Source organism: Oncorhynchus tshawytscha, linkage group LG06, assembly GCF_018296145.1.
Source record: "Oncorhynchus tshawytscha isolate Ot180627B linkage group LG06, Otsh_v2.0, whole genome shotgun sequence".
Classification (NCBI taxonomy): Eukaryota; Metazoa; Chordata; class Actinopteri; order Salmoniformes; family Salmonidae; genus Oncorhynchus; species Oncorhynchus tshawytscha.
The window spans coordinates 21,114,963-21,141,281 of NC_056434.1; the positions used below are offsets into that span (position 1 = coordinate 21,114,963).

At 44.9% G+C, this 26,319-nt stretch overlaps 1 protein-coding gene across 1 annotated transcript; it reads left to right on the plus strand.

Moving 5' to 3' along the window:
• The first annotated feature begins 232 nt into the window (after positions 1–232).
• On the plus strand, positions 233–22,286 carry LOC112244752 (voltage-dependent calcium channel beta subunit-associated regulatory protein-like). Its single transcript, XM_024412520.2, has 11 exons — positions 233–476; positions 1,485–1,661; positions 2,435–2,507; positions 4,280–4,428; positions 7,344–7,405; positions 11,241–11,412; positions 14,945–15,116; positions 15,509–15,679; positions 16,506–16,740; positions 17,449–17,641; positions 18,620–22,286. Exons 3-11 carry the CDS (start codon positions 2,460–2,462, stop codon positions 20,136–20,138), a joined length of 2,721 nt encoding a protein of 906 aa, XP_024268288.1. The 5' UTR covers positions 233–476; positions 1,485–1,661; positions 2,435–2,459; the 3' UTR covers positions 20,139–22,286.
• Positions 22,287–26,319: the final 4,033 nt, after the last annotated feature.

The following is a 26,319-nucleotide window of genomic DNA, read 5'->3' on the forward strand; positions in this document are numbered from 1 at the left end:
ATGGTTGCTCAGATAATAATGTTCAATGTAAAGTATAGTCTATATAATAAAATATTAGAGCTCTATATATGATATTATAAATAATAAGGAATATTAGGTATAGCCTACAAATTCAGAACGGAAACGTATCAACCATTATTCTAGCCCTATTAGAATTCTTCATTCGGAAAATAATGTGAATTTACATATTTTCATTCTGTTCCACCAGAAGCGTGTTCATAAGGTCCTCTACCCTCCCCCCAAACAGCCTACCTTTGAAGGGATGGATGCTGATGATCTTCAGCGCACGCCTCCTCCAGCTCTTCAATCACTTACGTCACGTGGTGCGTCCCGGGTGGTGGGTGTGGCTTCAGCCATAGGGTTTCATTCATAAATAGTTTTTGCTTTTAAATCAGACTTGAAGTGTTCGGCGAAGATTTTGGCGCTATTGGCTTCTGCCTAAGTTCCCTCACATGGACCACCTCAATTTTAATTAGGTGAGTGGCATTTCTTTATTATTTTTTTTTACAAATTCACGTTTGTGATGGACATCAAACCTTAGCCTATCGGTTCCACATTAAAATCAGGAGATTTTAGTATTAAATTTAATCGATTACTGTCCGCATGAAGATTTCAAAATCCATCTCACTATTTTCATTGAATACCAGTTTAAATCGGTGATATTGCAGACAGTCCATGTAGAAAGAATGGAAACAGCTGGCAGCGCAAGGGCCGTTTTTCTCAAATTATTTGACATAAATATAATCAAATATAGAATAGAATAGCCTTTAGATTATCAGGCGCGCACAGAGACGCGTTCTTGCTATAGGAATATACAGTCGATACGCTATTAGCGATCGCTATACTTTTCTGTTGATCAAAACCAATTCATCCCAACGTCATGGACTGTACAAAGGAAATATCAGAAAGAGACGATCAATTCCGATGTTATGTGCTCTTTATAACAACAAAGGCAAACAACATAAGGTAACATTTGGGATTCAAAATATTTTGAAATGCCTATTGCGTAGCAGTTTATGAGGAATGCAGCAGATCCAGGGAGAGAAGAGAAGGCTGATATGAGGTGTAAAAGACTAGTGGAGAATTATCAATAATCATTTTCAGTTTACTACCACCAAAGCAGTCAATTGAGCAGTCACACTGTAAATCATAGACATCATGGATGATTATGCATGTAACAGCATTCAGACAGGTGGTGAACCATAAATAATGAGTGACTTATTTGCATGCATGGTTTTACAGTAGGCTACTTAACATATAGGCGGAATATAAAAGTAACATGCAACAATTTCAACGATTTTACTGAGTTACAGTTCATGTAAGGAAATCAGTCAATTTTAATACATTCTTTAGGCCCTAATCTATGAAACATGACTGGGCAGAGGCACAGCCATGGGTGGGCTTGGGAGGGCATAGGCCCACCTACTTGGGAACCAGGCCCATGTCTGATTGCCGATGCCTTGTTGTTGTTGCTTCCTAAGCAGCTGAGCTTCTGGTCAGAGTCTAGGCAAGCCTATGCTGAGAGGACAAAATAGCCCTGAGGAGGCTGGCCAGCCAGGTGGGTGGGCAGAGGCAGGCTGAGAATGCAGCAAGGGAGCTGAGGAAGATCTGAGCAGGGAGACACCAACATCCAGAGCTGCTGCACACAGCCCTCCATCAGGGTAAGACACTCCGACAGGCAGCTCCAGCACATGTCAGGTGCGTGTGTGTGCGTGTGTGTGCGTGTGTGTACACTGTATGCAGTGTGGTCGGAAGCAGTAATGGCTATGATCTGCTGTGTGTGAGGGAATGCATCAGGCCTCAGCTGTTGGACCACCACAGCTATCTCACAGTAATGTGATGTGTGATGTGTGTGTGTGTGTGTGTGTGTGTGTGTGTGTGTGTGTGTGTGTGTGTGTGTGTGTGTGTGTGTGTGTGTGTGTGTGTGTGTGTGTGTGTGTGTGTGTGTGTGTGTGTGTGTGTGTGTGTGTGTGAGTGAGACTGACTGGCTAATGACTCTTTTACCATTCAGCAGGCACAAGCTAGTTTTGGTTCTGCTCTCATGCCTGGAAATGTTGACATTTATAGTCATTCATGTATGGACAAATATGTGAAGTTACAGTATATGTACATATATATTGGTATATGTTCTTTACTGTGTTTGTTCAGTTTAAAATGCACTTTTCTAACAGGTTGATAAAGTTGGCCTATGACTGGCTTGAATTATTATGTTTTGCTTTTCTGCATATTCATAAATTATTTTAAAGAGGAACAAGTATCTGCAGATATATTTACCGTAGATATCTGCGATATCAAACAAAAATTTCTACCCAGCTGCCTGTTTTCTGACTGCATGTCTGTCAGTGAGGAGAGCAGAATCGGTATCCAAATCTCTGTGGAGTGTTTTGTGGTGTGTTCTGGGAGCTTCCTAACTTCCTGTTGTCTGTTGTCTCAGGGGGACGCTCACGCTCGCCTGGACCATGAGCAATGAGTCTACCGTCTGGATCAACTTCACCGAGAACTCCACCGTAAGTCATTGCCAAGACCCCCTCCTCATCCTCCTTCCGTTGTGTGTGAGCCGTGTGTGCGTGCCTGTGTGTTTGTGTGTGCTCTGCTAACTGCTCGAGGTGACTGTGTTCTCCTTCTATTACAGCCTGACTGGCTAATAGAGAGAACATCCTGGTCTGTGCCTGAAATAATTGAATCCCTGATCTAATCTCGAGTTTAATATCCCCTTTTGGAGAATTTACAATCTGACATCAGTGTCAGGGGTCATTAACGCTGGGGTAACATGCATATTACTGAGTGTATGGTACAGTTGTTCATCTTGGTTACTGTGTGTCTGTGGTATTAAACAGATGTACATGAGCAGCATACCACTGTATAACAGCTGTGTACTGCTGCTTCTCTTGAGCGGTTTGCATCTAACAATGCAATGGATCAAAGAAGCTGCAGAAATTAGTTTCTGATTGAACTAGCTAGTTTCCAAGTCTTTGTTTTGATAGTAGGGCATCAACAGAGCAGATGCCAATGCTCAGCTATGTTAACTTTTCAATTACCCACACACAGCACACACCCTAGGGCCAGAGTGACTTGATGTGCTGTTGGCAAGGTAAAATTTTACTATCTGGCCAGTGGAAAAGTCGTTCTGCCTTGGCTGATCCAAAAGCTTTTAGATAGACTACACATAATTATATCGAGTCCAACCTCATTCAGAGTCTGACATTTTTGATAAACCCTAAACTGTGTCTTTGTCAGACAGCTAGACACCCTAAAATCTCCTCCTTTTTGTATTCAGTTAGTTCCAGGCCACCCATCAGAGCATTTTTTTTCCTGTTTTAGGTGCAGACAAGTTAATAGCACATGCCCCAATGGATTAATACCTCTGTGGCGTTTATAGATTCATGGTGCACAAACCAGTGGGGGTAAATCAATGGCTTTAAGCTGCATGCTGTAATTGGTAAAGTAATGCCTCTGCCCAGTGGGCTGTTTAGGGAGGCCTTTCTCATAGCATTGTGTGTTTTTCACATCCGAACACTTCCTGACTGAGATGTGGCTTTTTTTGTGATCAGTCTAACCATTCCTGGTCTTACGCAATAGGTAGAAAGAAGTATGTATGGAGTGTAATAATTGCTCTCTAACAAGATAAAGCAATTAAAAGAAAAGCTGTTACAGAGGGAAGTGTAGAGAAGTGCGGTGTTGCTTTTTTCTTCCATTTAGCGCTCCTGCTGCCTTGTCTCACCTGAATAGCCTGCTCACAAAGGGACCAGGGGAACAGATAGCCAAGAGGCCCTTCTACAAGTGGCTTCTCTCTGGGCTTTGATGTTCATGGGGAAGATGCATGGCTCTGTGTTTTTTCTCTTCTCTTCCCTCCACACACACACAGTCTTAGTGACTCAGGTTTCCGGCCCCGTCTCCCTCTCAGTAAACCCCCATACCTCTCAGGATCTTATAGCCGTGCACTTATCATCTCAACCCCAGAACAATGAGCACACCTGTGCATACTCTCCCTCCACCCACTCACCGCTAACCACAGTAGCATGACACACAGGCAGGGTATGATCTACCAAACCTCAATCTGAAACAATAGATTGAATAATATATGGAGATTAAATGTAATTGTCTGAAGGGGGGCATGTTTTAAAGTTCCAAGGGTTATTTTCTTTTTTATCCCTGTTTAACCACCTTGATTAGTTCTATTATATTCCATTCTTCCATCAGTCCTTCACATCCCTACAGGTTTGTCTCTAGTCTCTACAGTTCCTGCTTTCCCTCATCCTCTCTCCCATGTTTTTTCCAGGGGGTCCCATTTGAGCCTGGTAAACAACAGGATGGTTACGTCCTACTGCTGGTGCTCCTGTCCATCTTCCTGGGGGGAACACTGGTCCTGCTGTCTGTCCTGCTGATCATCTGCAGACGTTGCTGTGATGGAGACTGCCGCCATGCCAGGTCAGACCACTAGTCCAGTGGTTCCCAACCAGGGGTACTAAGACCCTGGGGGTACTTGGCCTATCCACACGGGGTATTTGAGAAGACTCATGAGACCATAGGCTTAGTGGTAAAATGCACATGAGAGGGTACTCCGGGCAGAGTAAAATTCCGTTGGTGGTACAGTAACCACGGCACTAGTATGCATGGTTTAGTGACTATGCATGTCTATGAGTGAGATGGAGACCATTCAAATCCTGTATGCACATGTGTCCATCCCTCTGACATAAAGAGTGCATGCAGAGATGTAACAATGCAAGTATGGTAAAAAAAAGACTGTACAGTGCATTCCGTTATTATTGAGTTATATTGTTTGTCTACAGACCATTGTTGATCTAACATGGAAACATCGTTATATTTATTTGTAAGTGATTTTTAATCGTCTTCATTTAGAAATAGCACCTTTGTTGTTATGTCTGAGAGATACAGACTTCTATTTGTATATGATATGTTTATTCCATTTCCATGCGCCCCTCTTTTCAGTACACAGCAACAGAGTCAGGCAGTGGCAGGCTGCAGGCTGGCCGGGGTAGAGTAGTGCAGACTGGTACAAATGATGAGTGTAATGAGATTTCATAGCAGCCATCAACGCTGATTCATTTTGCGTCTCACACTGTCATAAGCTCTAGCTGCAGCACACACACACACACACAGAGAGAGAGAGGAAATGAAAGCACAGCGCCGGGCAGCCAGAGAAATCCCTCAAGTCATTCTCACACAGATATTATGAACTGGGTGGTTTGAGCCCTGAATGCTGATTGTATATCAGATCTTAAACCACAGGTATGACAAAACATTTATTTGTACTACTCTAATTACGTTGGTAACCAGTTTATAATAGCAATAAGTCATCCGTGTTGCGTCGTACCTAAGAACAGCCCTTAGCCGTAGTATATTGGCCATATACCACACGCCCTCGTGCCTTTTTACTGAAATATCAAATCAAATTTTATTTGTCACATACACATGGTTAGCAGATGTTAATGCGAGTGTAACGAAATGCTTGTGCTTCTAGTTCCGACCATGCAGTAATATCTAACAAGTAATCTAACCTAACAATTTCACTACCTTATATACACAAGTGTAAAAGAATGAATAAGAATATGTACATTAAAATATATGAATGAGCGTTGGCCGAACGGCACAGGCAAGATGCAGTAGATGCTATAAAGTACAGTATATACATATGGGATGAGTAATGTAGGGTATGTAAACATTATATCAAGTGGCATTGTTTAAAGTGGCTAGTGATACATTTATTACATCAATTTTTAATTATTAAAGTGGCTAGAGATGAGTCAGTATGTTGGCAGCAGCCACTCAATGTTAGTGATGGCTGTTTAACAGTCTGATGGCCTTGAGATAGAAGCTGTTTTTCAGTCTCTCGGTCCCCGCGTTGATGCACCTGCACTGACCTCGCCTTCTGGATGATAGCGTGGTGAACAGGCAGTGGCTCGGGTGGTTGTTGTCCTGGAGGGCAGGTAGTTTTCCCCCGGTGATACGTTGTGCAGACCTCACTACCCTCTGGAGAGCCTTACAGTTGTGGGCGGAGCAGTTGCCGTACCAGGCAATGATACAGCCCGACAGGATGCTCTCGATTGTGCATCTGTAAAAGCTTGAGTGTTTTTGGTGACACGCCACATTCTTTTCAGCCTCCTGAGGTTGAAGAGGCGTTGCTGCGCCTTCTTCACCATGCTGTCTGTGTGGGTGGACCATTCCAGTTTGTCCGTGATGTGTGCGCCGAGGAACTTAAAACTTACTACCCTCTCCACTACTGTCCCGTCGATGTGGATAGGGGGCTGCTCCCTCTGCTGTTTCCTGAAGTCCGCGATCATCGCCTTTGTTTTGTTGACATTGAGTGTGAGGTTATTTTCCTGACACCACACTCCGAGGGCCCTCACCTCCTCTCTGTAGGCTGTCTCATCGTTGTTGGTAATCAAGCCTACCACTGTAGTGTCGTCTGCAAACTCAATGATTGAGTTGGAGGCGTGCATGGCCACGCAGTCATGGGTGAACAGGGAGTACAGGAGGGGGCTGAGAACACACCCTTGTGGGGCCCCTGTGTTGAGGATCATCGGGGTGGAGATGTTGTTACCTACCCTCATCACCTGGGGCAGGAAGTCCAGGACCCAGTTGCACAGGGCGGGGTCAAGACCCAGGGTCTCGAGCTTGATGACGAGTTTGGAGGGTACTATGGTGTTAAATGCGGAGCTGTAGTCGATGATCAGCATTCTAATATAGCCTAAAGGAACCACAGACACTCTGACAGAGAAGAGATCTCAGCTGCTCTACTGCTCCAGAATAAGGCTGTGGTGGGAGTCAAAAACACAGTGCATCAGTGAGTTTAGGGCAATTACAGATAATATAATAGGGAGAATTCCTCCACTTAGAGAAGTTATAACGAAGAGAACTGCATATATTTCATTTGTATCATAGTAGGCATTAATAGAGATCTAATTTGTAATATGTATTAGTAAAAATAAATACTCCATATTAGTATTAGAAAGAAAACCCATAGTATAGAACTGACATCCCATTCTCTACTGAAGAGGTCAAGAGGCCCATTTTCCCTGAAGGTTTCCATGTCACCTGACATGATTTACATGTGCATTGATTACGCTGCTACTAGTCAGATTGACCTTGCTGTGAGAGTATGTTTGTCCTCTATGTTCTCCTGTCAGCTCACCTACAGTCTAGGGCTAAGCATATGGCTATATTTCAAATGTCACCTTATTCTAGATGTAGGGCACAACTTTTGATGCGACTCTGGTCAGAAGTTATGTACTACTTACAAAATAGGGTGTGATTTGAGACGTAGCTACCGACTTCAGGGGTAAAGATGTCTGTGCATTGATCGGTGCTCCTCTGTGCTGCAGGGCCAGCGATGACCCTGAGAAAACCAACACCAGCTACATGGAGGAGTCTCAGCCAGTACATGGTAAATCAAAAACCCCTGTTCCTCATTTGTCAGCACTTGTAAAAAATAATGTATAGAAGCTGAATAAAATACTCTTGCTTCAATGCAAATTATTGATTTAAAGTCACAAATGTTTCGGCTTGCCTCCATCAGGGTTTCTTTGTCGTCTCCAGTAAACACCCATGGGCATTGGCCATATTGCCATGTACTGTACTTACCCAAGAACAAAAGCTTCTGTCAAAGTGAAGCCATGCTCCTCTGCTACAGTACGCAGTCATGCCATGTACAGTGCATTCGGAAAGTATTCAGAGCCCTTGACTTTCTCCACATTTTGTTACGTTACAGCCTTATTCTTAAATTCATTCAATTTTTTTCCCCTCATCAATCTACACACAATAGCCCATAATGATAAAGCGAAAACAGTTTTAAAAAAAAATTAAATACCTTATTTACGTAAGTATTCAGACCCTTTGCTCTGAGACTCGAAATTGAGCTCAGGTGCATCCTGTTTCCATTGATCATCCTTGAGATGTTTCCACAACTTGATTGGAGTCCACATGTGGTATATTCAATTGATTGGACATGATTTGGAAAGGCACATACCTGTCTATATAAGGTCCCACATTTGACAGTGCATGTCAGAGAAAAAAACAAGCCATGAGGTCAAAGGATTGTCTGTAGAGCTCCAAGACAGGATTGAGTCGAGGCACAGATCTGGGGAAGGGTACCTAAAAAATTATGCATCATTGAAGGTCCCCAAGAACACAGTAGCCTCCATCATTCTTAAATGGATGAAGCTTGGAACCACCAAGACTCTTCCTAGAGCTGGCCGCCCAGCCTAACTGAGAAATCGGGGGACAAGGATCTTGGTCAGGGAGGTGACCAAGAACCCGATGGTAACTCTGACAAGCTCCAGAGTTCCTCTGTGGAGATGGGAGAACCTTCCAGTAGGACAACCATCTCTGCAGCATTCCACCAATCAAGCCTTTATGGTTGAGTGGCCAGACGGAATCCACTCCTCAGGAAAAGGCACATGACAGGCCGCTTGGAGTTTGCCAAAAGGCACCTAAATGTCTGATGAAACCAAGATTGAGCTCTTTGGCCTGAATGCCAAGCGTCATGTCTGGAGGAAACCTGGCACCATCCCTACGGTGAAGCATGGTGGCGGCGGCATCATGCTGTGGGGATGTCTTCAGTGGCAGGGACTGGGAACGGAGCAAAGTACAGAGATCCTTGATGAAAACCTTCTTCAGAGCGCTCAGGACCTCAGACAGGGGCGAAGGTTCACCTTCCAACAGGACAATGACCCTAAGCACACAGCCAAGACAGCGCAGAAGTGGCTTCGGGACAAGTCTCTGAATACACTTCAGTGGCCCAGCCAGAGCCCGGACTTGAACCCAATCAAACATCTCTGGAGAGACCTAAAAAATAGCCGTGCAGTGACGCTCCCCATCCAACCTGACAGAGCTTGAGAGTATCTGCAGAAAATAATGGGAGAAACTCCCCAAATACAGGTATGCCAAGCTTGCAGCGTCATAAAACAAATCAAATGTATTTATATAGCCCTTCGTACATCAGCTGATATCTCAAAGTGCTGTACAGAAACCCAGCCTAAAACCCCAAACAGCAAGCAATGCAGGTGTAGAAGCACGGTGGCTAGGAAAAACTCCCTAGAAAGGCCTAAACCTAGGAAGAAACCTAGAGACGAACCAGGCTATGTGGGGTGGCCAGTCCTCTTCTGGCTGTGCCGGGTGGAGATTATAACAGAACATGGCCAAGATGTTCAAATGTTCATAAATGACCAGCATGGTCAAATAATAATAAGGCAGAACAGTTGAAACTGGAGCAGCAGCACGGCCAGGTGGACTGGGGACAGCAAGGAGTCATCATGTCAGGTAGTCCTGAGGCATGGTCCTAGGGCTCAGGTCCTCCGAGAGAGAGAAAGAAAGAGAGAATTTGAGAGGACATACTTAAATTCACACAGGACAACGGATAGGACAGGAAAAGTTAGATATAACAAACTGACCCTAGCCCCCCGACACATAAACTACTGCAGCATAAATACTGGAGGCTGAGACAGGAGGGGTCAGCAGACACTGTGGCCCCATCCGAGGACACCCACGGACAGGGCCAAACAGTAAGGATATAACCCCACCCACTTTGCCAAAGCACAGCCCCCACACCACTAGAGGGATATCTTCAACCACCAACTTACCATCCTGAGACAAGGCCGAGTATAGCCCACAAAGATCTCCGCCATGGCACAACCCAAACAGGAAGATCACATCAGTGACTCAACCCACTCAAGTGACGCGCTCCTCCTAGGGATGGTATGAAAGAGCCCTAGTAAGCCAGTGACTCAGCCCCTGTAATAGGGTTAGATGCAGAGAATCCCAGTGGAAAGAGGGGAACCGGCCAGGCAGAGACAGCAAGGGCGGTTCGTTGCTCCAGAGCCTTTCTGTTCACCTTCCCACTCCTGGGCCAGACTACCCTCAATCATATGACCCACTGAAGAGATGAGTCTTCAGTAAAGACTTAAAGGTTGAGACCGAGTCTGCGTCTCTCACATGGGTAGGCAGACCATTCCATAAAAATGGAGCTCTATAGAAGAAAGCCCTGCCTCCAGCTGTTTGCCTAGAAATTCTAGGGACAATTAGGAGGCCTGCGTCTTGTGACCGTAGCGTACGTGTAGGTATGTACGGCAGGACCAAATCAGAGAGATCGGTAGGAGCAAGCCCATGTAATGCTTTGTAGGTTAGCAGTAAAACCTTGAAATCAGCCCTTGCCTTGACAGGAAGCCAGTGTAGGGAGGCTAGCACTGGAGTAATATGATCAAATATTTTGGTTCTAGTCAGGATTATAGCAGCCGTATTTAGCACTAACTGAAGTTTATTTAGTGCTTTATCCGGGTAGCCGGAAAGTAGAGCATTGCAGTAGTATAACCTAGAAGTGACAAAAGCATGGATTACTTTTTCTGCATCATTTTTGGACAGAAAGTTTCTGATTTTTGCAATGTTACATAGATGGAAAAACCTGTCCTTGAAACAGTCTTGATATGTTCTTCAAAAGAGAGATCAGGGTCCAGAGTAACGCCGAGGTCCTTCACAGTTTTATTTGAGACGACTGTACAACCATTAAGATTAATTGTCAGATTCAACAGAAGATCTCTTTGTTTCTTGGGAACTCGAACAAGCATCTCTGTTTTGTCCGAGTTTAAAAGTAGAACGTTTGCAGCCATCCACTTCCGTATGTCTGAAACACATGCTTCTACCCAAGAAGACTTGAGGCTGTAATCATTGCCAAAGGTGCTTCAACATAGAACTGAGTAAAGGGTCTGAATACTTATGTAAATGTGATATTTCAGTTTTTTTTTTTTTTGGCTTCATTTGCAGACAACAAAATCAACTGTTTTTGCTTTCTCTGTATGAGATATTGTGTGTAGATTGATGATGAGAAAAAAAAACAATTTAGTCGATTTTAGAATAAGGCTGTAACGTAACTGTGGGAAAAGTCAAGGGCTCTGAATACTTTCCGAATGCACTGTATATACAGACATTTCAATGTGGTTTATCTGAGGATCTCAGCTCTCTCCTGGGTATGATAATTCGGGAGTACATTTACATTCATTAAGTGAGACAAAGTAATTACCTAAGGCAAGGGACACTTAGTACACAATATCAGATCTGCTTTGTCCTGAATATATTAGAACAAACAAAGTTCTATTTTGAAAAGTACATGTCATACATATATTCATGCACACACTTAGCATGGTGCTTGCCTGGATCATAGGTTCGATTCTTCCTGGGACCAACCTTCCGCCAGACCCTGACCTCCCTCCCTCTCTCACCCCCCCCAGGACAGATCACCATCCGTGTAGACGAGTCAGACTGCCTATCGGCCGCCAGCTCCCACATGGACATGGAGACAGAGCGCTTCCTGTCCACAGGCACCCACGGTGGCCGCCGCGTCTCTTTCAATGAGGTGGCACTCTTCGACCACGGCAAGAAGGCCCAGGAGAAAGGCCGTAGGTCAGACAGATTCCTCCGCCAGACACCCACTCACTCCCCCGCAGTTGACTACTCTGAATACACTCATATTCTACAATATAATACAACGACGGCCTTAGCAACAAGCTGTTTGTATGTTTAAAACCTGTGAAAAGATTGGCTCTTACATTAGAAGACATTATGGAGACACTTTGTAAGAGCCATCTGTGTAATACATTATAAAGGCAGTTGGAAGAGCTGTTATAATAATAGGGACTGATGTACTGAAAATGCATCATACACACATTATTCATAGAAAGGATTTCCAAAATGCAGACACTCGCATAACATTGTGCAGTGTAGCTTACTTTCATAATGTATTATGTATGGTATGGTAACAAAGCTCTGTATGATCCAATGACTGAATATATGAATGGACAAAGCCATCGATCACATGACACCATTCATTCCTATGTGAAGCCTCAATAGCGCATTGAAACCAAATGTCGTTTATGATGGCTTCTCAGGGAGACATAAAATCAGAGAGGAAGAGGTGAAGCGAGAGGTTTAAGCCCAAAATCTGTCCACGAAAATAAGCCCACGAAGTTTTGATTTTTTTTATGGAGGTCAATGAGTGAGTGTCGAATTTGGTCAACAAAAAATGCAATTGCTAATTTGCATGTAGAAGTTTCTTGTAGAAGTTTCGGAATGGTTAGGTTGTTAAGAATGCAACTTTGAAAAAAAACTTTTAATATTGGAGTTGTGCCTGTAGCATGTAGCATGGACATTGCCATTGAGGGCTTCCACCATTTTAAAGTAGGCAACTGCGTGGGGATTTCTATGACTTGGGAGCAATCAGCCAATGAAAAATAAGAAGGCCTAAATGGCATTGTCACAGATGCTATAATGGTACAGTTACAAAGATGACTCCTATATCTATCTCTATGGCCTGCTGTTCATACGCATATTTACCCTCTCAATGGTTAGAACGGTCTTACCTGATCTTGCCCACTCCTGCTTGCCTTCCATCTTTGAGGACATGTATTTCCATTCTTAGAGCGGTCACATGACTATCTTGTCAATATAATTGACAATCTTTGATAACGTGCAGTTTGAGCTACTCCAGGAAGTGACGTTGCAGGCTAGCACAGTGCTACCCCCTCTCAATGAGTAAATCAAGTTGAAGGGCGACTGGAGTACTACAGGCTGCCATTAGCAAATAAATTATCCTTATTACTTCTTCTTTGTGCGATTTTTGTTTTAATTAATTGGTTTAAGGACATACACTACATGACCAGAAGTATGTGGACACCTGCTCGTTAAACATCTCATTCCACAATTATGGGCATTAATATGGAGTTGGTCCACCCTTTGCCTCCACTCTTCTGGGAAGGCTTCCCACTAAATGTTGTAACATTGCTGTGCGGACTTGCTTCCAGTCAGCCACGAGCATTAGTGAGGTTGGGCTCTGATGTTGGGCAATTAAGCCTGGCTCGCAGTCGGCGTTCCAATTCATCCAAAAGGTGTTCGATGGAGTTGAGGTCAGGGCTCTGTGCAGGCCAGTCAAATTCTTCCACACTGATCTCAACAAACCATTTTTTTATGGATCTCGCTTTGTGCACAGGGGGCATAGTCATGCTTAAACTGGAAAGGGCCTTCCTCAAACTGTTGCGACAAAGTTGGAAGCACAGAATTTTCTAGAATGTCATTGTATGCTGTAGCGATTTACCTTCACTGGAACTATAGAGCCTAGCCCGAACCATAAAAAACAGCCCCAGACCATTATCCCTCTTCCACCAAATTTGACAGTTGGCACAATGCATTCGGGCAGGTAGCGTTCTCCTGGCATCCACCAATCCCAGATTTGTCCATCGGAATGCCAGATGGTGAAGCGTGATTCCACACTCTAGTGAATGTGTTTCCACTGCTCCAGAGTCCAATGGCAGCAAGCTTTACACGACTCCAACCGATGCTTGGTATTGTGCATGGTGATCTTAGGATTGTGTGCGGCTGCTCGGCCATGGAAACCCATTTCACGGTGCTTGCAATGAACAGTTATTGTGCTGACGTTGCTTCCAGAGACAGTTTCAAATCGGTAGTGACTGCTGCAACCGAGGACAGACGATTTTTACACACTTCAGCACTCGTCTGTCCCGTTCTGTGAGCTTGTGTGGCCTACCACTTTGCGTTTGAGCCATTGTTGCTCAATAACAGCACTTACAGTTGACCGGGGTAGCTCTAGCAGGGCAAATTTTTAGAAACTGACTTGTTGGAAAGGTGGCATCCTATGACGGTGATATATTGAAAGTCACTGAGCTCTTCAGTAAGGCCATTTTACGGCCAATGTGCTATGGAGATTGCATGGCCGTGTGCTCGATTTTATACACCTGTCAGCAACCGATGTGGCTGAAATAGTCAAATCCACTCATTTGAACGGGTGTCCGAGGTCGACCGATTAATCAGAATGGCCGATTAACTAGGGCCGATTTCAAGTTTTCATAACAATCAGAAATCAGTATTTTTGGACGCCGATTTGGCAGATGTATTTTTTTACACCTTTATTTAACTAGGCAAGTCAGTTAAGAACACATTCTTATTTTCAATGACGGCCTAGGAACAGTGGGTGAACTGCCTTGTTCAGGGGCAGAACGACAGATTTTTACCTTGTCAGCTCGGGGATTCAATCTTGCAACCTTACAGTTAACTAGTCCAACGCTCTAACCACCTGCCTCACGAGGAGCCTGCCTGTTACGCAAATGCAGTAAGAAGCCAAGGGAAGTTGCTAGCTAGCATTAAACTTATCTTATAAAAAACAATCAATCATAATCACTAGTTAACTACACATGGTTGATGATATTACTAGTTTATCTAGCGTGTCCTGCGTTGCATTAATCGATGCGGTGCACATTCGCGAAAAAGGACTGGCGTTGCTCCAACGTGTACCTAACCATAAACATCAATGCCTTTCTTAAAATCAATACACAGAAGTATATATTTTTAAACCCTCATATTTAGCTAAAAGAAATCCAGGTTAGCAGGAAAAAATTAACCAGGTGAAATTGTGTCACTTGTGTACCTAGGTCGGCCTTGAACATCCGTGGCTTCATTGAGAGGAGGCAGTCCTTCTCCACTCATGTTCTCTCTCTCTCTCTTTCTCTCTCTCTCTCTCTCTCTCTCTCTCTCTCTCTCTCTCTCTCTCTCTCTCTCTCTCTCTCTCTCTCTCTCTCTCTCTCTGACTGTCCTAATTCTTTGTTTGAGCACCTCCTCATCCTGATATGCAAATGAGGTTGAGACAAACACTGTAGGGCAAAATACACAATAGAGCTGAGCCTTGAGTTTGAAGTGAGAATTCCTCAGTGTGTTCCTGCCCAGTACTAAAAGGCTTGATCCAACAAATGAAACACTTGATGATTAGTGAAATCAGGTGTAGTTATATTTGAGAAGAAAAGCCTTCACTCCCTGCAGGTCCCAAGGAGTAGGATAGAATAATATTCCTTGAAAGCAGCACTTCTATTATGTCAGCCTCCAACTCTCTGAACTGTTTGTTATGTTTCTCAACCCCTTTCCACTTCAGATTTACGTTGACTGAGGGTGACTTCCACCACCTGAAGAATGCGCGGCTCACACACCTCCACATCCCGCCGCTGGCCCTCAAGATCGTCACCATTCACGAGTGTGAGTCATCTGAGAACAACATCGCCATGACGACCTGCCCAGCCGCCAAGTCCAGCCTCTCCATCTTCCAGGTGACAGCCGGTCTACTGTGCTGCTATTAGCAATGATACATCATTAGTCATGACTGGGCCCATTAGGTCATCCATCAATGTGGGGCCCACAACATGTATCAAGCCTATCAAATGCAGCCCATTGATAATTCTGCTTCCTCATTCCAATGGGCCATACATTGATTTTGCACTTGTCTGAGGTTTCTCAGTCATTTTGCGATGGACTTGCTTGAACTTGATTTGTCACTAGCTAGTAGGCCAACGACCTCTCCCAGTCCCGATGTAGAATTCGGTCTGTGTATTTGTATCCTCCTGTATCCTCCTTGTATCCTGCCTTGATGGTGTGTATTCTGTGTATGTGCATGTGTTGCGGGTATGTTTGCGTTTGTGTGTGTGTGTGTGTGTGTGTGTAGCCGCCTTTGTGTGCCCGACGGCCACTGTGTCCCCTGCCCCAGACAGCATTGACCAGTCTGAGTGTCAGCCCCAGCTCAGCCCTCCCTGGGGACACCCTTAACTCGGTGGTGGACACCAGCTTCAGTGAGAGTCCTTTAGCACCGGGTCCCAAGGAGCCCAGCACCAGCAGCGTGAGTCACTTACCCCTATCTGTTAATCAACCCAACAATCAACCATTCACATTTAAAATTATGTGCAATATTGAGCACTACGTTAAGGGACTCGGTTAATTATTCATCATCACATACAAAGTGTCTACCTACATATGACAGGCTGAATGACAGCGTTGTTGGGTTGAATCTAAACCTTTGTTTTAATTAACATTTTACTATGGAATACAGTTAGCCACTAATGATGTGTATGATGGGTCTGAATAGAGAATATCATTTTTATTTGATTAATTTCTTGGATCAGCTTTGAAATGTGCGTATAAAATTGGAGTTAGATCATTTAAATAGAGATTTGACATGATTGCAAATATACAAATGTGTTGCACACACAGTAGCACACACTAAGCTTGAGTGAACATTGAAGCCAAGAGGTTATTATGAAGCCTCTGATGTGTGAGAGGAGAAGTAAGGAGTGTGCATCCACAGTGTCCCTAGTCTCTCTGTCTTAATGACAACAGTGGTGGAGGATGATGGATAAATAAGGGAGAGCCTCTGGAACAGCCTTGTCAGGGGAGATTACAGACACCTCTGCTCTCCACATTTGCTCATCGTTCCTGGCTGCTCACCGGCCCCGCTCTCCCTCTCCGTGGTAGATAGGAGAAAGTTAACAGTTGCATGGAAAATTATATCATTTTTGTTTTTCTTAACCTCGGGAGGAAGGAGAGAGAGATTAAAATCACATATTTATATCAACTTCCATTTGTCCTTAGAGTATCTGTCATATTTTATTGTTGTCCACACAATATGGACAACTCCCTTTTATATCCCCTCCCTCTCTCTCCCCCAGATTGAGGTGATGGTGTCTGGCTCCAGGAATGGGGGAAGTCCGTCTTTGAGTGAAGGGGCGTCGGTGACGTCTGTGACAGGTGCATCTCCTGGCGCAGGGGTGGGGCAGGGCCCGGTGCTGCAGTTCTTCACCAAGCTGAGGCGCCATGCCAGCCTGGAGGGAGCCAGCCCATACTTCAAGATCAAGAAGTGGAAGCTAGACAGCAGCCAGCGGGCCTCCAGTCTGGACACCAGAGGTACAGGACACTTGGCTTTTAATATCTATTATTATGTTATGATGATATGCTTATGTACAGATTGATGGAGCATCAGCTTGGATTTACATGATCGTTTGTTTTTTGGATTTAGTGTACAAATTCTATTTCTATCTGGGCCTGGTTTAACAAAAGCATCTTAAGGCTAAGTTCATCATTAGAACCACAATGAACTTAGCCTTAAGATGCTTTTGGGAAACCGGCTCCTGTTCCCTTGTGGAAAAAGACAATGCCTCTTAAGAATGAGGTCCCACTTTAAGAGGCTTCACCGGACTGGCAAGGTGCATAGTGCACAATAACACACCAACATGTACACAGGGCTCTCACACTGTGCTCACACTCTAACAGATGGCTTTATGACGTAGGGCTCTTCTCTTCCAAGGCATTGTGAGTCTAACTGAAGCCACCCCACAGATCCCCTCATACACAAACACACATACCACTCCCTTTCCCGCTTCCCCTATACTCAGGGAACAACAGAGCACACAGGACTAACACCCCCAAAATATCTCAAAGCCTGCTGGGATCTCTTCATGACATCATTGTGACACATATGTCACCTCCAGATCAATTTTCTTCAGATATGCTGAACATTCACTATGGTGAATGTTTGTGCCAATGTCATTTTCCATCCCATGTCCCTCTGTACCCTCGGACTATTGTCTAATGTCCTCTGTCTCTGTGTGTCAGGGTCCCCTAAGAGGAGGCAGTTCCAGCGGCAGCGCGCTGCCAGCGAGAGCATGGACCAGGAGGATAGCGATGCCCACCACATTGACCTCATCCAGTACATTGCCAGGACCCAGGACGCCACCTATCGCCCCTCTGCCTCGGCCTGCCTCCAGCCACACTCCTCCCCCTCCACGCCACCACCCTCCCTCGGCAGGTATCTTTAATTCCCTCGCCATCCTTCCACCCCACTGCTTTGCCTCCGTCATCACTACGGTAGATAGTGCCTCTCTCCTTAACGGTAGAATTAGTCACAGTTGCCTCTAGATACTGATAGAAGGTCAGTTTTGCATATTTTTTTCCTGTTAAGGTCAGGATTTTGGGAGAGTAAGCTGATCCTAGATCTGTGCCTACCGGCAACTTTTACCCACAGCTGCTTAACAAGCTAGCCCATTCCATCGCTGACGCAGAGTGGTGTCATGGACAGGAATAGTTGTCAGGGTCAATGACTACGTTTCAACTCATAAAAAACACACCCTCGTCTGCTTACCCTCACTTATGCCCTTGGGAGAATCCCCGCGGCCATATTTGTTGTCGGTCCAAATGATTAGCCAAACAAGGGAAGTTTGCAACGTAAGGCCCTCAGCCCTCGTTTTTAATGGAGATTGCGAATGTACAATTACGTTCACTTTGGGGCCTGAAACGCCTCATAATTCAATTTGCGATGATTGTACATCCTCTAAGAAAAGTCAGTCAAAACTTAAAACCTTAACGTCAATATGGAGTCAACATACAAGTGTAGGTAAAAACAAATGTAAATAAGTTCAATTGTGCTACTAATGCACATGACGGCACAAACACATCTCGTAAAAGTAATGATGTTTGGTTAGCTTTTGGAAATTGTACGAATAAAACATTTTCCTCCTAAATAACCGTGACCAGTAAGATCACAATGTAGGGAAATCCAACACATTTGCAAAGCACATGACATTGGTGCATTGCAATTCAGTGGTTCGTGGAAAACATGCTAATACCATTTCAAGTCATGGTGACCACTTGTAATCACAGCGGCTGCAAACATCAGACATCAGATGTGTGTATGGGCATCATGAGAGTGCTCTGTGACTGACTCTTGTACTGTGTGTGTGTGTGTGTGTGTGTGCGCCTGTCTTCGTATTTGTGTGTGTCACCACAGGTTAGAGGTGGAGGTGGTGGTGGAACCCAGCTGCAGCAGGGGCCAGGGGCTGGAGGTGATCGGCTTGTCCCCGGAGCCCCAGGACGAGGCAGCGAGCCTGGGGGACTGTAGACCGCAAAACTCAGCATCAGACCACCAGGCCCTGTACAGAGACATCTGGACACTCCGGGCCTCCCTGGAGCAGTATGGCTCCTCAGACCAGATCAACAACAACGACAGGGACTCTGTCCGCAGCGATGCTGACAGTGTCTGCTCTCTGAGGGGGCAGACCAAGAGGGGGGGGCTAACCAGTTACCTCTCCCAGGACATCGGGGATGGACCCGAGGGGGATGTGGAGCTGCCCATGGATGAAGGGATGGGAGAGAAGGAGAAAGGGGGGAAGCAGGACAGTGTGGAGTCAGAGAGGGGCAGTGACGGGGAGTCAGGGAACCGTAAGTTAATGCAGATGGACAGTGGCTATACGTCTATAGAGGCTCCATCACGGGCGCCAGAGGAGCTGAGACTGTTTGGCAGTAGTGGCAGCAGTGGCAGTATAGACAGGTCGGCCCTGGAGAAGAGACACTACTTCACCAGTGCAGGGGGCACTGGCACAGTGGTTGAGAGCTTCGAGGCCCGCATCTTCGAGGAAGAGCCAGACGAGGAGACGCCGGCGGGTGCAATGGGCGGCATGACCATAGAAACAGCCAGGTCTCCCCTGGGCTGGTCTCCGTACGGTCAGATGTTCACCCCGCGAGAGGCGCAGCCGCAGCCGCACCCCCACCCCCCCTTATCAATTCACCACCGTGACTACAGCATCGACGAGAAGACGGACGCGCTCTTCCACGAGTTCCTCCGCCACGACCCCCAGTTTGACCAGCAGGAGACGCCGAAGAAACATCGGTCGCGCATCCACCTCCGCAAGCAGTGGCAGCGCCACAAGCAGTACAGTGACCCAGGCGTTCGCTACCAGTACCACTCCTTTGAGAGGCAGCGGAACCCCCTCCGACGAGGTGATAGCGTCAACTACCCGCTGGACACAGGCTACCACAGCACGCTTCCACGCATCATCAGTGCGCCTGACGAGGAGGCCAGCGAGGGGACCCCCAGCACCCCCCAGACGCCCAAGGCTGAGGTGGTGGTGGCGGGAGGGGCAGAAGGTGCCGAGGTACAGGAAGGAGACAGGAGAGAGAGTCCCAGCAGTAGCTGTGGCAGTAGCACCGTGACCATCACAGACGACAAAGGGATGGCGTCCTGTTCCCCTCCCCCTCCCCCGGAGAGAGAGGGTCTGCTATGGGAGCAGCCCGACCCCCAGGAGGACACAAGGCAGGCAGAACACCCCCCTGAGCCACCTGACGAGCCCCCCCAGCCCCCTGACAAGGGCTACGGCCCACAGACCATCACAGCCGAGCTGACGGACAAGCTGAGCGCCACCCTGGACGAGCGGCTGTACACGGGCCTGCGACGGACAAAGGACCCGGCGGCGGTAACTGAGTGTGTGGTGACAGTCACTCACGCCTCCCCCGACCACAGCCCAGTGTAGCATGTCTCCAGTCCTCCTCCACTCCTCCCTGATCTTTGTGTTTGATTTGATTTCAGTCTGCGCCAGGTAACTGCGATGTCTCTGTATCTGTCTGAATTAGCATGTTCCAGACCCGTAACATGAAAACAGGCTACACTATACAGTGTCATGTAGGCTAGCTGAAGAATCCACCCCTAGATAGTGTCTACAGTACCGTGGTGTCTCTGACTGCTATGATTCCTTTCTCCTCTGAGAGAAGTAACGATGTTAAAGGGAAACACCACTCAAACTATCTTTTGGTATTTTTTTTCATTAGTCCACTGTTGACAGTACCAAAATGTTTTGCATGTCAGCCGTCCGGTTTCCAAGATATTGGACTTTCAAAAAGCAAAGTGTCACCGGCCACATCATCAAGATGACGCTTTGCTTCTTGAAAGGCCAATAACATTTTGGGACTGTATCAACAGCCGATTAATGAAAAGAAAGTAGAATAATTGTGGATTTTCCCTTAAAGAGCCAGTATGCCCTCTGAACTAGTCTATCCACTGTGAAACCAGGTGCTATTAAACATCTAAAGATCTGGATACAAAGTTTATCTGGGCCCTATAGGCCAGTCCTGGCTGAATCAAAATAGGTTTATCTATGTTTACATTACTTTTTCATCACTTCATTTCTTACATATGGCTCTGGATATCTGTTGTATATGGCCATTGACATATATCAAATGCTTTCCATGTGGCATTTTGACTCTATGGTACTAGGAACAGAAAACAGTCAACCATGGATTTGATGATGAAGATGAATTGTTTCTCATACGCTGTCATTAAATGGATATGACGAGGGCCGAGGCTCTCCTAATTTGGACACTGACTATATTACAGCATTTATATAATTACAGCCTCATCATGTCCACTCTGGATCAGAGCATTATCCTTCGTCAAATGTCCTTGTCAAAGATGTTCTTAAAGGGGAAAATTGCTTTCCAGAAAAGTTCTGGTTGTTAGGACATGTTGTTCAATGCCGTTGTATTTATTGTTGACAGATTTGATTTAAATGTGTCTATGCTCGTCTTATATTTCCTCTGCTTGTGACAATAAGTGGCTTACAGGAGGCCAGGGTGAGAGTTAAATTCCAGGTTTTTGCCTAATTTCTGTGCCAGAAAAACCTTGTCTGCAAATTGAGGGATCGTAATAGTGTTACTGACAACTCTGTTAGGAGCACATATCAAAGGCAGGCTCCTTTGGCCTCCCCCAACAGTGTTGGTTAGTGCAGGTCTATAGCTGTAACAGTTTAAATTAAGGCTTTGAATGGGGCCAATGTTGCTCTCGCAGACATTTGCGTTCATTGAATTTCTTCATACTTTCTCGTGCATGGGTTCACCGAACAGGCTTTTTTTGTTTGCTTATATTCTTTTGTTTCCCCCTCCTTCTCCTGTGAAAGTAGACAACGCAGCAGCGATCCCCCTGGGCTATAAGGACTGCACGTCCAAACCAGAACAAATTCCACATTTTCTCCTCTGACTTCCTCTGTGTAGACTTTGCCACCCAATGCTACCATTCAAGTATAACCACATTATCAGATTACGTTTTATGTGCCAAAAGAAGGCAAGGAATGGCATGCCCATTCTAGAAGTACCTTGGAAACTATTTTGCACTTAGCTGTGTAATGGCTGGGAGTGTGCTGCATCTCCCACATGCTACAGTCAGCAGCTCCGGCTCCCAGCTCTCTGACCCAAACTGTAAAAATAATCCTGTTGTTTTTACGGTAATTTACTGGCAGCCAGTTACCTGTAAGTTACTGTAATAAAAGGTACTGTATGTTACTGTAAACTCAAAATAAACTTTGGTTTAACAGTACATTACTGTAAACTTTCTCCCCAGTTTCCTCAGAAGCTAGTTATTGCTTTACATTTAGAGGAAAGTGCTGCAGGAAAAGGTGCTGAATATGGTCTCTGGCTGAGGGTGTAACACAATTAAGATTAAGATCACTTTATTGGTCAATTGGTCACAAGGTCCAACCAAAATTTGACTTCTGCTTTATCCCAACCCCCCCGAAAGACAAGCATACAGATAACTGCAAAAATGATGGATTCAATGTATATTGAAAGCAGGTGCATCCACACAGGTGTGGTTTCTGAGTTGAACGATTAACATCCCATCATGCGTAGGGTCATTTATCAGACTTGCCTAGTTAAATAAAGGTTAAATAACAATTTCAAATAAATAAATGTATAAAAGTGCTGGGGAGGCCATTATTTTGGCTACCATGGAAACGCTCCCATAGAACGGCATTGCCCCCATCCACAGGGCACGAGTGGTGACTGAATGGTTTGATGAGCAGGAAAACGATGTGAACCATTTGCCATGGCCATCTCAGTCACTAGATCTCAACCCAATTTAACTCTTACAGTATGGGAGGTTCTGGAGCGGCGTGGGAGACAGTGTTTTCCACCACCATCAACAAAACACCAAATTATGGACTTTCTCATGGAAGAATGATGTGGCATCCCTCCAAGAGTTCCAGACCCTTGTAGAATCTATGACAAGGTGCATTGAAGCTGTTCTGCCTCATGGTGGCCCAACACCTTATTAAGACACTTTATGTTGGTGTTTCCTATATTTTGGCAGTTACCTGTACACACACATACATATATATATAGATATACAGTATATATATATACACACACACACACACACACACACACACACACACACACACACACACACACACACAGGTTGAACCAGGGGGCTGCCACACTGGGCACCTGTGGAGCAGTTGTTGTGGGGGAGTTAAGTCCCTTGCTCAAGGGCACAACAACAGGCAATGGCATCTAGGATTTGATATTAGCAACCCTCCAGTTGCCAGCTCCAGTCCTGACAGATTTTTCCCAGCAGACCTGGGACTCAAGCTGGCAACCCTCCGGATGCTGGCTCGCCTCTCTAACTGCTAGGCTACCTGCCATTGCAATAAAGATAGACATTTCTGTAATTGGGAAAGAGGGAGATATTTCTAGCTGTCATTTCCCTATGTTTGGGTGTGATTGTGCTACTTCACAGCCCTGGGGAATCAGATCTGTTTCCTCTAACATGGAGATCAGACAGCTCCTTGTTATAGCAGAGTGGACTCACAGGCAGAAGGCACTTTCCCTCATTAGACAAAGAATGGTCAAGATGAAAGGTGGTGAGAGGGCTTGAATTTGTCTTCTAGTGTGGAGAGGCTAGTGATATCCTTTCTGTCTCCTTCACTTAGCCCACACATCAGTGCACATTACGTCACCATGGGAAACCCAGGGGCTTCACATGTTTCAGCACCATTTTGTGTTATTACCAGGTGCCTTTATGGAGGTGTTGGAACACCATCAAGGAAGGAAAAAGACCGATCCTTCAGCCAGTCATCTTAGGAACAAACAAGATCAGATGCCTTTGAGGTTACTGGTTACTTAACATTTTCTGATTATTGTCAGAAATTAGAGGAATAGTGCATCATTTCTGCCATTTACTTGAATTGATGGAAGAAAGGGGGTGATAACACCAACTTAATGAAAAAGACTAGAGGGGCGAACAAATTAGTACATTTGTACAAAAAGTTACTTTGTGAGAAACAAGCACAATGTTGGAGGAGCTAATGTAGTCTATGTCTTTTATTAGGTGTAGACGTAACTGGGGACACTGGTCAAATACTTTTTGTATACGAACAAGTAGCCTGTCCAATGCATTGATGCATTACGGTGCATAGGTTTGCATGACAATTAACCATTTTAATACGTATCTCCATGTTTCTCAGAACTACTGTACCAAATGATTCCCTGGTTGTTGGTCGACACTTTTGAGGCAGAACATAGACATTTAAATCAGCACTGGTACTTCTAGAGGTTTTGTATTCTATGACATTTACCTTTGTTTAGGAGTCATGCAATGCTAACTGATATGCTATGATTGTGATATTTATTTCCATGAAAGAAAAAAATATATATTTCTGTATTCCTGCTTGTTAGTTATTACTGCACAATTTCTCAAAGAACTAGTTAAAAAAAGTAGAGCTTTATAAACAACTTAGCCTTTGTTGACCCCTACCTATTTGAGCCTTGAGGGACCAAACAATTGAAAATGTTATTTTGGGGTTTTCCAATCAGTAAATAAATGAATGAAGCATTAATGATTGTGGTTTGTCTCATTTCAACCTTTAATGGTACTCAGAGGAAAAAGAGGAGGAGGACGAGAAGAGGAGAAAGGCACGGTGACTACAAGTCTTTCCTCCAACCTGCCTCAATTCTCTCTCCCATCTTTCCTTCCCACTCCAGTGTTGTTCCCTCCAGGTGTTGAGGGTCGACATATGTTGTTACGTTACAGACTTATTCTAAAATGTATTCAATTATCATGTCCTCATCAATCTACACACAATACCCCATAATAACAAAGAGAAAACAGGTTTAGAGAAATTTCAGCTAATTTAAAAAACAGATACCTTATTTACGTAAGTATTCAGACCCTTTGCTATGAGACTTGAGCTCAGGTGGATCCTGTTTCCATTGATCATCCATTGAGATATTTCTACAACTTGATTAGAGTCCACCTGTGGTAAATTCAATTGATTTGACATGGTTTGGAAAGGCACACACCTGTCTATATAAGGTCCCACAGTTGACAGTGTGTGTCCTCCTGTCTCAGGCTCCAGTATTTATTCTGCAGTAGTTTATGTGTTGGGGGGCTAGGGTCAGTTTGTTATATCTGGAGTACTTCTCCTGTCCTATTCGGTGTCCTGTGTGAATCTAAGTGTGCGTTCTCTAATTCTCTCCTCTCTTTCTTTCTCTCTCTCTGAGGACCTGAGCCCTAGGACCATGCCCCAGGACTACCTGACATGATGACTCCTTGCTGTCCCCAGTCCACCTGGCCGTGCTGCTGCTCCAGTTTCAACTGTTCTGCCTTATTATTATTCGACCATGCTGGTCATTTATGAACATTTGAACATCTTGGCCATGTTCTGTTCTGTTATAATCTCCACCCGGCACAGCCAGAAGAGGACTGGCCACCCCACATATGCTCTCTCTAATTCTCTCTTTCTTTCTCTCTCTCGGAGGACCTGAGCCCTAGGACCATGCCCCAGGACTACCTGACATGATGACTCCTTGCTGTCCCCAGTCCACCTGACCGTGCTGATGCTCCTGTTCTGCCTTATTATTATTCGACCATGCTGGTCATTTATGAACATTTGAACATCTTGGCCATGTTCTGTTATAATCTCCACCCGGCACAGCCAGAAGAGGACTGGCCACCCCACATAGCCTGGTTCCTCTCTAGGTTTCTTCCTAGGTTTTGGCCTTTCTAGGGAGTTTTTCCTAGCCACCGTGCTTCTACACCTGCATTGCTTGCTGTTTGGGGTTTTAGGCTGGGTTTCTGTACAGCACTTTGAGATATCAGCTGATGTACGAAGGGCTATATAAATACATTTGATTTGATTTGATTTGTCAGAGCGAAAACCAAGCCATGAGGTTGAATTGTCCATAGAGCTCCAAGACAGGACTGTGTCGAGGTACAGATCTGCAAAGTACTGAGTAAAGGGTCTGAATACTTATGTAAATGTGTTATTTCAGTTTTTTATACATTTGCAAAAATGTCTAAACCTGTGTTTGGTTTGTCATTATGAGGTATTGTGTGTAGATTGATGAGGGAACAAAAACAATTTAATACATTTTAGAATCAGGGTGTAACGTAACAAAATGTGGAAAAAGTCAAGGGGTCTGAATACTTTCCAAATGCACTGTATACACCAGAGCCAAAGCACATCAATTAATGATGATTCCACAGTGATAAGGATTCCCAGTCTATAGCAGAGGGGAGGGAAAGTATGGTAGCAGTCTCAGCCTTCATGGCTGAGATTACACAGGCAATCAAATTCAGATATTTCTTCACTAATTGGTCTTTTAACCAATCAGATCAGCTCTGGAAAAGAGCTGTTGTGAAAACATCTGATGTGATTGGTCAAAAGACCAATAGCTGGAACAAAATTGGGCTGCTTGTGTAAACCCAGCCCATAAGAACCTTATCACCTAGCCAACATCAGCAAATATGACAGAATGATAAATGCCAGCATTCCATCAGATTCCCTGATAGGTTATTTTAATCATTGGAGTAAATCTTAGTCACATTATCACTATAATAAATAATAAACCACTAGCACTAGGGTTGCTAAACTAATACTGGTA

Bases quoted from the DNA above. Each gene is read 5' to 3' on its own strand.
- LOC112244752 (XM_024412520.2), top strand. From the start codon at position 2,460: ATGAGCAATGAGTCTACCGTCTGGATCAACTTCACCGAGAACTCCACC. The intron at 2,508-4,279 runs GTAAGTCATTGC...TGTTTTTTCCAG, and splicing joins ACTTCACCGAGAACTCCACC to GGGGTCCCATTTGAGCCTGG. The intron at 16,741-17,448 runs GTACAGGACACT...TCTGTGTGTCAG, and splicing joins CTCCAGTCTGGACACCAGAG to GGTCCCCTAAGAGGAGGCAG.